The 11,848-nt window shown below is 46.9% G+C and overlaps 1 protein-coding gene across 1 annotated transcript in view; it reads left to right on the forward strand.

Moving 5' to 3' along the window:
* The window catches only part of BORCS5 (BLOC-1 related complex subunit 5), a 78,386-nt gene extending 68,397 nt beyond the window's left edge, over window positions 1–9,989 (forward strand). The window contains exon 4 of the mRNA XM_082776764.1: window positions 5,587–9,989. Within this exon, the coding sequence (XP_082632890.1) occupies window positions 5,587–5,817 (231 nt within the window). The 3' untranslated portion in view covers window positions 5,818–9,989. The remainder of the gene's footprint in view (window positions 1–5,586) is intronic.
* The last annotated feature ends 1,859 nt before the right edge of the window (window positions 9,990–11,848 follow it).

Consider the following 11,848-nt stretch of genomic DNA (forward strand, 5'->3'; position numbering starts at 1 on the left):
ATGCAGGAAAAGGCCTACATAATAAAGGTGGAAAAGCTAATTTCCAGAATGAACCTTCTGATTCTTTTGAATTCTGAATTCTTTTCAATTCTTGGAGGCAACCCAAGGCCTCCCAGAATAGTTAGATCTTGCTGTCATAGGTGCAGCTGGATGCTAACATGTAGCGACAGTAGCTCTAAGGGACCACGTATGGATTTATTGTAGAAGATCTTTTGAAGGAAGTGGATTTTTGTGGCTGTGCTGGTTGGGTCCTGGTGTATTTGTCAATGTTTCCAAAACTTGGTGTTAGCACCAATTAAAATGGTTGCTCTTCATCCTCTAACTTGACTGTGATCCCTGCAGTGCTCCCACTGAGTAACTCCTTAGCAGTTGTTTACAGCAGTGACAAATTACAAAGGAAACAAAAGGAACATTTTGGTATAGGATTAGGTAATCCTTGCATGTGGCAAGTAAAAGTTAAACACAAATTATAGTTGTTTACCTGGCTGTGAAGCAGAGGAACTCATGAGAACTACTTGTGACTGATGCTGAAGGGAAGGTTGTGGGATCCTTGGCTGGGAGTGTCTATTTTCTGCCCTGGCAAAGATACTGCCCACTAAGTTTATTGCTTACCAGTGTGTGGGATAAGTGGGAGAAACGGAGGATGTTCCCGTCATCAGGAAGTCATCACAATCTATTGTGCTAACTTTGCGTGACATTATCAAAGAGAAAGGTGGGGTGGGGTGAGGGGAAGCCATTCATTGAGCCCATTTGTTTTCAGCCAGTACAGAAAGAGGAGCTGTCTCCAGGTTTAAGTGCACAGATTGAGAAGTATTTTCACACCAGCACATCATGACTAATACTCCATGCAGTCATGCTCCTGCCTGTCACTTTCAGATGTGGTTGCTGCAGGAAGGAGTTTGTTTAAACCCAGCCAGGCACCTGACAGTGTGTGAGGGGAAAGGCTATTTGTGTTATGAGCATTGTTCTAGCAAATGAACTTTCTGGAATAAGGATTGCGCCCTAATTGCTGTGTTTTTTTGAGTGGCAGCCATAGGGGATGGGAGCTATCAGCAAATTATTAAGACAGAGGAACACAGTACAAATGGAAGTGTAGGTGAGCTCTTGAAGTCTGTTACTGAGTGGAGATGGAGAGAGCAAAACATCTTTTTGCCTTACAGGCATTTTGAGGAGGGAATGGTGAAGCTGGGAATGTCAGGGCATCCTCTTATGATCAGTGTTTTTTTCTCAGTGGTGTCAGCAATGCCAGTGCCTCTCTAGAAGCTCAATTCCAAGTTCAAGGAACCTGTGTTTGTGCTTGCAAGTACCACTTATATTGGTGAACCTGAGGAAAATGTGTCTAGCTGGAACTTTAAATTCTTGAAACAAATTATGGAACTAACAAGAGGTGGCCACTGTTTCCCAAATCTCAGGATACTTGCACGTCCATGGCAGAGGTAATAAAAACCATGCTAGGTGTACATAGGGCATTGGTTTGTTTTCAGCATGGTCTCTTGAAAAGAGTTGGGCAGTGTCCAGTACTGACCTCAGTCTTTTATGGGCTGAATTAATGTCTTTATTCTGCTCAGCAGTGTGGGCCAAGAAGAATTCTAAAATAAATGCAAGAATTTGTGGTGTGCAAGTTGTCTGAAAGTACCCTCAATTGTTTTTGTGTTTCATCAGTATGTTACAAACAGGGCTGTGTAATGCGGTCTCCCGAGGCCTCACTGGTTGAGAATGTGAATGGCGTAGTGGGAGCGACTGCGGTGGAGGCCGCTTAATGGGGTAATATCCATCCTGCAGTGGTGTTGGAAGTAATTATAAATCTGGTTTTGTTTGAAGAAAGAGCCCAGCAGATGTCATTTCAAGTTTAAAATGTGAGGCTTAGGCATAAATTACTGCCTCACTGCTAGTGGTCCATGGAAGAGTCAAGGGCTTAGGATTTGGGTCTGGTAACTTCTAGTGCAGGGAGTCACTGGCTGTACAAAGAAAGTACATCATGCCAGGTGCTGAGTTTTAACTAGTCCTTTTTGGTGACGCTGTACTCCTCACAGAAAATTTGACAAACTTCTTCTATCTTTTTCAGTGTTGGAGGGGGAAAAAAAAACTTGTCTTCTATTCTGGGGTTGACAAGTCCAAGGTTTGCTGCTTTACAGGAGGAATTATTTTTGGACAGAAGTGGAAAGTGCAGTGGGAGCTCTCACCCCTCTCCTGAGAACATGCTTTTTTCCCTGTAGCCAGGCTGGGCATAGTCTCTCACTTTGAGGATTAGGACTGAGACCTCATCTACTAAACTCCGCCCTTCTGTGTTTGTTCCCTTGCATTTTCATACACTTCAGGTCCAGTCTTTTTTGTGACCATGTTGCCCTGGTGTGGCAGGAAGCTGAAAGCAAGCAGAGTGGAAGCAGTGGCTCAGGTGAACACTTGCAGGTGGCTCTAGGGCAGTAGAAAAGCTGCTGGCTCTGAAGCATCTTGCTGGGCTTCCTGGAGAAGCATCTTGCTGGGCCTAGGATGGGCAACAAACTGGGATCTGAGTGTTTACCTGGAGGAACTGCAGCAGGGCCTCATGTGTGGGCAGCAGGAGTTGGTGGGATCTGCTTGGAAAAGGACACGTAGTTCGTCTTGCCCTTGGGGACATCTTAAAAACATGGACTGCCTCGGCAACAGACTCCTGCCTCAGCTCCCTTTCTTCAGATACTCTTTATTGCTACTGTATGGAATTACATAGGTGAGAACCAAGCAGATTCTTATGTGCATTCACTGTTCATTGCAGATTCCCAAAGGCCAGTTTTTAGTCTCTGTGGTGGGTAAATATGGTTGGCGCTCCAAGCACTGCAGCTCCCGGCCCAGGCTGAGCCTCAGAGAAGCAGGACTGCGTGCCAGGAGAGGTAAAAGCACAAGGTTTGGCACTGCTGGGAGCTCGCTTCAAGGGGGGAGGAGGCAGGAAGGATGTAAGTGTGTATTTAGGCCTGCCACAAGGAAAGCTGCAAAGAGGCATTGGCATTTATGTGCAGGAGTTAAAACAACTTTTTTTTTCTTTTTCCTATTTAAAAAGACCAAGTTCAGCCCAAGTAAAAATTGGCCTTTCCTCACAATTACTCAACTTCAGTCCCTCGTGTAGTGTCGCTGGCTGTGCAGTTGCCACGGCCTCCCACAGCAGACAAACTTTAATGCTAGGCATAGGGAAGCCATAGGAAATGCTCACTTCCACCCTTTCTCTTTTTTGTGAGGCAGCTTTTTTATAGCCATTGTGAACATGTCCAAAAGTAGCAAAGAGCCTGGAAGGCCGCTCCACGTTTCTTCTTCCTTTTGCTGGTCACCTTCCCCGTTTTCCTCTGTAGCTGGACATTGCTGGTGTTTACACGAGGAGCCTAAAAGTCAACAGATGAAAATTGCTGGAATTGAGAGAAAGGGGGACTTTGTTGTTCCAGAGCTTGCTAGGTGCAGGCTTTGCCTCTTGCCCAGACCTGTGAGGCTCAGCGAAGAACCTGCCTGCGGAGGAAAACCTTGAAAACGAAGGAGGTTTCTGCCCCCGTTCCCGTGCTGCTCCATTTAATGAGGTGTGCTGACTTCTGACAGGGTGCCAGCTGGCTGCCCCTCCACACCACTGTCTCTCATTAGGTGGGACGTTTTTAGGCACTGGATTGAATTCACTTCCGTCCCGTGCAGACCTGGTGGTGGTCTGCTTTTACACACTCCAATTTACAGAGCTAGCGCCAAGCTACTAAATTATTAAGCTTGGGTTTTAATTGAAACCCCTATGTAGACTTAAATTGTTTCCACTCTATTTGGAGTTTCCTTCTCTGCTGGCTTTTATTTTGTCCCATGCGTGAAAGTGTGGAGGGAGGAACTCACAGGAAGGCACAGAGGCAGGGGAAGAATTCAGCCTGTGAACATGAGAAAGTACAGAAGAAATAAAAGGCTAATCGGTACTATATCCAGCTCTGATGGAGGTGATAGAAAAAAAAAGCTTCCTAATCCCCTTGACAGTTTAGCGGAAAGCTGTGTGTTTTTAATGCTGTTTGTAACTTAGGTTTCTCAATGCAGCATTTTCTTGCCTCACTATTTTTGTCTTAGCCCCTTCCCCAGGGCTTGACAGGGATGTTTGTCAGCAAACACAGCTCCCTCCAGACAGCAGTGCTCATCCCCAGGGCTCCCCTCCACCCTGGGAGTTCCCCCTCCAGGTTTGCACCACCTCCCCCAAATCCTTCCCTCATTGCAGACTCTCCCCTGCGTCCCCAAATCACTGCACACTAGATGAGGATTACACTCGCTGGTTAAATGCTGCATAAGTCAGATCTGATCAGCAGCGGTTTGGTTTTTAGTGCTGCACGGGTGCATTTGTGCCTGTGGTGAGAGCATGGGCTGACTCTGTTCCTCAGGTCAGATGTGGTCTTGGTTGAAGCTGTGCTTCCTGGCAGCCACGGAGTCCTCCGCACCAATTCCACCATGAGCAGCGACTTTGTTTCTTGGGGGTAACAGAAGAGTCTGGAAAGCTGGTGGTGACAGGAGGCAGAGGGCTAGCGCTAGTCAGCATGTGCGCGCCCTTCCTCTTCGCTGGGCAGCCACCATGGGTGTGTACCGAGTCCTGAGTGAGGGGAAATGTTGTGGCTCCCAGCTGAGTGCCCACAACTCGGCAGTGCTGGCTGGAGGAGGCAGCATGGTGAGTGGATTTGTCGAGCGCAGCTACAGCAAGCTTAAGCAACCGAGTTGTAGGTGTGTTTTTTGAGGGTTTGGAATATGTTTACCTCTTCGTATGAGAGGTTTTTATGTGGCATATCTCACAAAGAGTACAACAGCTTAAACAATCTGAGTTGTCTTGTGTGCGTGTGGTTCTAGCAACTGGATCCTCCTCGTAGCTGAGAAGGATTTAAGGCTGAAGGGAAAGTGAGGCTGTGAATCACAGAAGCTACCTTCGTAACTCAATGGCAGGAATAGCAGTGCAGTTCCTGTAATTGTAATAACACTCTAGCTGTGTTTTGGTACTTACCGTGTTTAATTGCATGACTGATTTACCTAATGTCTCTCCTGGGGTCATTCATAACACTTTTATTTTTAGGATTCGGGGAAATTAGGGACACTAGTAATCCATTGTGGTTCTTTCTCAAGGCAGGAGTTTTCCAGATGATGATGGCAATAACAGCAGTGGCTCGGTCGCAGAGTAACCTGGCTAAGCCAATGAAATTAGCACTGGCAAGTAATGGAGAGCTGAATGCTTGAAAATTAACAGTCTCTACTGAAAACATGCGGGTGTAGGCAGAGGCCACATTTTCCCTCATTTTGGATAACTTGCATGATGTGCTATGGTTTATGGGGAAATCCTTGGCAGTACCCGTTGGCTTTCAACCCTGTAAATAAAGAACTTTTGGATCAAATGCTCAGTGTATAGGTGGCCATATGTCCTCCTCCATGGTATACAGCTATGATTTATCCCATTTCATGACAAACGGGCTGTGCACCAACAGAGGAGATCTTTCGTACCTGGCTGGTAGCTCCAGCGAGGCATCTAACATGCTTCGTGGATGCTTTTAGGAAAGATAGCATGCTGAAAGGCCTGTGGTAACACTTGGCTTAATGCTTCTCTCTCTGCTTGTTGTTTTTAAACAGATGGACCTCTCTGTGGAAACTCTTTATAGCTTCATGCAGGAGCGCCAGAAGAAGTATGCCAAATATGCAGAGCAGATCCAGAAGGTCAACGAGATGTCTGCCATCCTCCGCCGTATACAGATGGGCATCGACCAGACAATCCCACTGATGGAGAGGCTGAACAGCATGCTGCCGGAGAGCGAGAGGCTGGAGCCCTTCAGCATGAAACCTGACCGGGAGCTGAAGTCGTAGCTGATGCTGCAGGCTTCCCCTCCTCACCTTCCACACTCGAGCGATCAGCGCAGACATGCTTCCAACACACCAGCCTGGCAGGTTTTTGAAGCAGACGGCCGTGCTGCCTGACTTTCTGCCAGGGCATTGGAGGAAGAGCAGCGTCAGCTGCTGGAACTGTGCAGCCAGGAATCTAGGAGCTCCCTGGTCTCGTTTGGAGAAGAAAAATAACCGTTCTTTCATCTCCCTCGTCTTGCCCTGCTCTCTCCTGCACCCCTACTACCACCCGTGCTGAGACATTTGTTTCGTTGCTGTAACTAGATTTGGGTTTACAGAAGAGGAGTTCTTTCATCTGTTCTTTTTACTTCCAAAATTCAAAGGGATATGGGGTGTGACAAACCCTCTAACACGCTTTCTGTGCCACTGGGGTTTAGACAATTAGATGGCTGGCAGGTATTTCTGAGATCCCCTGGCCTTGGAAATATATATGTTTTATAGATGAAAGTGTGGGAGCCAGGAACTGGTTTATTAAAATCTGCCTATTATCATAATTAACATGGTTTGCATGGCAGGGTTTTGGCATGTCTATCCTTGAGGCTCCTGTTTTTATGGGCTCGCTAATTTATGAGGCTGTAAAGGAATAACTGTTCCAGATATGTATGTCTGTTATTCTTAAACAAGCCTTAATGTTCCTCTCTCCTTGCCCTGGCAAACCCCCATGCCCTAGCTGGTGGCAGTTCATGTCCCTGACTTTGCATGGTGATTCTGATGGATGCCAGCACCTACCTGTTCACTTTGCATCCCAAAGGTGGGCATGAGGGATCTTTTTTTTTTTTTTTTTTTTTTTTTTTTTTTTTTAATTGCAGATGTCTTGGTGCTCTTTATATCAAAGGGATGCAGTTGTTTCTTTATCTTCAAGTGTATGGAAGACTTGAAAAGTCCTTTGGGCTCTCTGCGTTGGCTTAGCTGCTGTCATGCTGAGAGCTCGCATGAGCACAGTGTTTTATGACTGAAACCACACAGCCCTTTGGGATTGTGCTCCGCAAACTGCTCCAAAGGCAACAGGATGTTCTTGCGTTATTGCAAGCCGAGAGCCCGGCTGGACGGCAGGCTGCGTGTTCACGTGGCCCGGGCACTGGGCTGGGGCTTAGGAGGCTGCTTGGTTGCCAGGTCTGCCACCGGACTGCTGGCTGGCTGCAGGCACCACTCTGAGCTTCGGTTTCTCTCTGTATAAAAGGGGGATGTTTTACACACTGCCATGAAATACTTACAGATCCAGACATGGTGTTTGAACAGCCCGTGTTGCTGTTGCGTGGCAGCTCTCGTCCCAGCAGAAAGAGCATGAAACCAAAAGCGATGATCCCTGGGCTTGCTGGGTCAGGGCTAGGTTCGTGTTTGTTACGTACATCCCAGAACGCTGATGCTGGCGAGGAGGCTGGAGCATACCTGTGAACCCGAGTGGTGGTTGTACTTCAGGAGCACACTCCCTGTGGTGAGGACAGCTATCTGACAACCCACCTGCCAGTTCAGCAGCAGGAGGCTAGGTGACTTGCCAAAGCCAGCTTGCTAGAATACCTCTTAGTATTTGAGAGTACTTAATTAGCAAGAGATTGTCTCTAAGCATTTGGGAATAAGAGCATCATAAGAGCATCTTTTCTTTTTCTTTTTCTTTTCTTTTTTTTTTTTTTTTTTTTTTTAATACAGTATTAATGGCTGCCTGGTAGAAGGAAGCAACAAGCTGTTATTTTTCGTTGCATAACCAAAGGCCATGGAGTGAATCTGTGTAATGCATACTGCAGCCAGCTTGGATCTGTGTTTGAAAGGTAGCAGTGACAGGGTTCTAAGGCCAGTGAGCATTGTCTGAGAACAGAGTCCTGTAGCAAGGAAGCCCTCTGGAATGGTACCCTGGGAAGAGCAATTGACTACTTCAGACATGGCAAAGAACAGAGCAGGACATTTTCTAGGAAAGGCAGCAGAGTGAGCCTACTTCATTACCTCTTACACCCCAGATCTGGTTCATTCGTGTGTACGTGTAGGTGTGTGCTCTTGCACAGGATATAACATTGTGCACATAAGACTCCCACCCATGCTCATGCCTCTTGCGGTATTTTTTATACTTGGTTTGTAAAAAGTTTTGATGCATACATGAGACAGAGCAACCCGCAAAAACCCGCTTTCCATGACTATGACATGAGGATTCTTACTGTCTGTCATGAAATAGTTCTCTGCCTCCGGCCATCAGACACGCTGCAATATTCAGCAACTTTAAATAGATGCTGCAGGCATTTTTGTTCTCTCCCAGATCACGCTGTCTGGAAGTTCAGAATGCGCAACATTCAGCTGCCTGTCTCTGTCAAATGCAATAATAGGTATACCACACCCTGGGGTGCTGGAAGCTCAGACCAGTGGGAAGATCCCGATACTGGATCTCCAAGCAGGGGCTAGACTGTAGATGCTCTCTCCTGTAAAGCTCTAGACATTCGTCCTCACACTATTAAGTACCAGATCAAAGCATTGTCCTTGCAGTGCTAATGAGGGCAGGCAAGTAGTACACCTATCTGAAACCTGTGAGAGCATGGGCTGCAGGTCAGTTTCTTCGTTATTTGCTATAAAACACCTAGGTATTGGGCTGATAATGGGAGATACTGACTTTTAAGCTTCTGGATATGCTGCTGGGACTCCCAGCTAGAGCTTTCTGAGCAGAAAGAGTAAGTTGCAAAAGATGTAATAGCTTAAACAGAAAGAAGTCAGAGCTGAAATGTGAAGGCCAACCTCTTCCAAAGAACCCAGGTCGATTCCTTCCGTTCAACAGGTGATAGTCTCATATGTGTACCGTAAAGTACCGTACACTCTCTAACTGTTCTCAAATGATGGGTTATAGTTTTATTTAAAACATTGTCACTAGCTCTGTTTACTGTAAGTCTTTGGACCTCTTTCCAAGAAGTCATTTCCTGCCGCATGGTCTTGAGCTGCTGTTTCTGTTGCTTGTCTGCTCCTCACTTGTTTTCCTCTGCATCCTGCTTTGAGATTCATCTTGAAGGCAGGTGATGCTCAAGATGAGACCGATGCTTTATTTCCTTACACACTGTTCAGCTGGAGATTTAAGATGCAATTGGAATTGCCTTTCTATTTAGGAGTTCCCTTTTCCAAGCCAAACACCGTTGGAGAAGGCCTCAGGTCTTCCTCATGAATGTACCACCTATTACTTTTGCCATGAAGGATAGATTGTCAATACTATGAAGAGAGTGATCTGGAATGGTCCATGGGAAAGAACCACTTCTGCCCATTTCTGGTCTTTGATGTGAAATGAAGCTGATGTGTGATGTGGGGTGCAGACTAAGCTTCCTGATACAAAACCTCCTGAAAAGCTGGAGAACAAAGTGAGACCCTGGGGCTTTGGTTCCCTGGGGGCTGGAGCCGCTCCAGTCCTTCCCCTGGTTCTGCTGTTGTCACCTCCCCCTTTGCTGCCTCTGGTGCTTGTGACACCTCATGCTGGGCCAGTGGACTACACTGGCCAAAGAGGTTCGCTTTGTTATTTTTATTGTTTTTGTAATTTAATGGATTGACAGGGTGCTAAAGTGCCAACCTATCTGCAGGTCAGTTTCTGTGAAGATCCATTGAAGGGGACAGAAAAGGTTTTTTTGTTTTGTTTTGTTTAAAATATATGTATTTTAAATTAAATGTATTTAAATATATTTAAATATTAAAAAAAAATACTTCCCCTCCTCTAAGCTTTTACATAGAAAGAGTAGAAATGCATTTTCACAGGCCCACTTACAGCATGAACCAGCCCCTGGTTCTGTATCAGACTGCATTCCAGCAGTTTCCATGAGGTACTGTTGTAACTTCTCTCCAATTCCCAAGCTGCCAGTGTATTTTGATTACAAGCCTTGTGGTGAGTGCTCCTCGGTTTATGGGTTATTATCCTGTTTGCAGACTTGCTCTACTTCCAGCTGTGTGTGTGCTGTATGTTCCACAGCTCCATCATTAAAATGTTTGGTATTGCTCTTTTCCCAGAGTGTTGTTTCTCTGGACGCCTTGCTTATTCTTCATTTACACCACTTCTTGCTGTGATGGCTGCAGACACTTCTGTGTGTGAGGTTATATACCGGTTTTAATGCTTCATACGTGGTTGCATTGAAGCCCCCTTGGTGCCCTGGAGATGGCCTGCTTCAGCTGTGCTGGGGCAGCCACCTTTGTGACCGTAAGAAAACGTGTGTCCTGCAATGAAAAAATGATTGGTTTTTTTTTGGACACTGTCCCGATCTGGGTTGGTACTGATGTCCAGCTGACATAAACAATGTGTGCAGTGGTGCCTGTGACTTGTCAGCAGTGGGGTGGGACTGGGACTGCACTGGCTGCTGCTGCTTGTGTGCGTGCAGCCTCACGGTGGGGACGAGGTGGGTGACCCACTGGCCCTGGCACTGGGGCGAGGCTGCAGCTTCCCTGCTGAACGCGCCTGTGGCGCCTGGGGGGTCAGGCTGAGCTCCTTGCTGTGACAGCTGAAGGGCTGGCAAACCAGGCGAGTCTCTGTCCTGCTGTAGGGCAGCACCGCGGCCTTGGGAAGTGAGGATCACGATAGCTTTTGTCAGAACCTGACTCCTGGTCAGGCACGCAAGTGGCTGCTCACACAGACACGGGCCTGAGAGAAACCGTCCTGGGGCTTGCAACTGCTGCCTAGCCAAGGGGCTTCCCTGCCCCGCTACAAGCAAGGGATGGGATGGGATGGGATGAGCTGACTGCTGCTGGGGCACAGAAGCCTGGCTTTGAGAACGTCACTTCCTGCAGGGAACAGGTTACTCCAATAAACTTAAAATCAGTTGTTTAGAGGGGAATTAGTGAGTTAGGAATTAGTACCTGCAGCAGACTGCACTTCTCCTGGCACTGAGAAAGCGCTGAGCTGACAGCCTCTTCCCTCCTGCACCTGGGGTGCTCGGTAAAAGATGCTCCCCTCACTTTTCTGTTTATTGTGACTCATATTGATATTCTCCAAGTGCAGAACAGCCCTGGGCTGAGCCGCAGAAACACTTCGGTTTGCCTTAGAGCAACACCTGCGGCCTGAGGGCCCAGCAGCTCCTGCTAGGCATGGTTCAAAGGGAACATTCACCTACCTGTCTGAGCTGCTACACTACGGACTGTGTTCACTGCTGTGTTCTTGTGTGTATAATAGTAGTGGCATATTGTAATACTGAAATATCTACAAGTTGTAGAATAACTTTACTTTTACCTCAGGAACTTGAAGAACAAATACAGGCTAGCTAGGTAGGTCTGTTTACTCAGGATATGGCTGTCTTATTAAGATGTATACATAAGGGAGATTTACTGAATCTCAGTAATTTCAAATTTAAGGGGCAGTAGCAGCCCTGTTAGGACTCTGCTGTTGTCCTCAGGAGGACTGCCAGGCCCCTGCTCTGGGTTTTTGATACCAGCACTTTCGGGCACGAAGCTATTTAAGGCTTGTGCTGTGAGTCCAAGCATAAGGAGCAGCTAGCAGATGAGCATGTAGTTAGTAAAAACAGCAGCTCACAGCATTATAATGTTTCCACTCTTTTTTTTTCTCCTCCCCAGCCCCCCTCAAAAACAAGGCTACCTGATCCATACTGAGGGGAGGTTTTTGCTGTTTTCAGCCCCCTTCACTAGGAATTCAACTGTGATGGTTAGGAACACAGTGACCCCAGGACCCCTTCCCAGTAACACCAATCAATGAATTGAAAATTAAGTCTTGTTGAACAGTATGTGACAGGTTCCAGTTGCCTCTTGAGTTTTGACTGGAAATGGGCTTAGACTGTCTCTGTAAAGGGCTGTCTACCAGCATGGGCAAGAGTGGATGGAGAGGATGGTATAGGACGGAGAATGGAGCGAGTCCTGCAAAGCAGGCAAGGGGAAGAGTGGCAAAAGGTGAAGTACACGCTTCAGAAAGCATCCTGTAAAGGTAGTTATTGAGGTCAGAACTAGACCTTGAAGAAGAGTGAAAGAAGCCAGAGCAGGTAAGTGTTTAAGTGAACCTATTTTGTAGGATAACAGCTAATGCCATTTAGGACTGTTATTGTGC

Source organism: Aythya marila (genome assembly GCF_965140915.1).
Source record: "Aythya marila genome assembly, chromosome: 1".
In the NCBI taxonomy this organism is placed as follows: Eukaryota; Metazoa; Chordata; class Aves; order Anseriformes; family Anatidae; genus Aythya; species Aythya marila.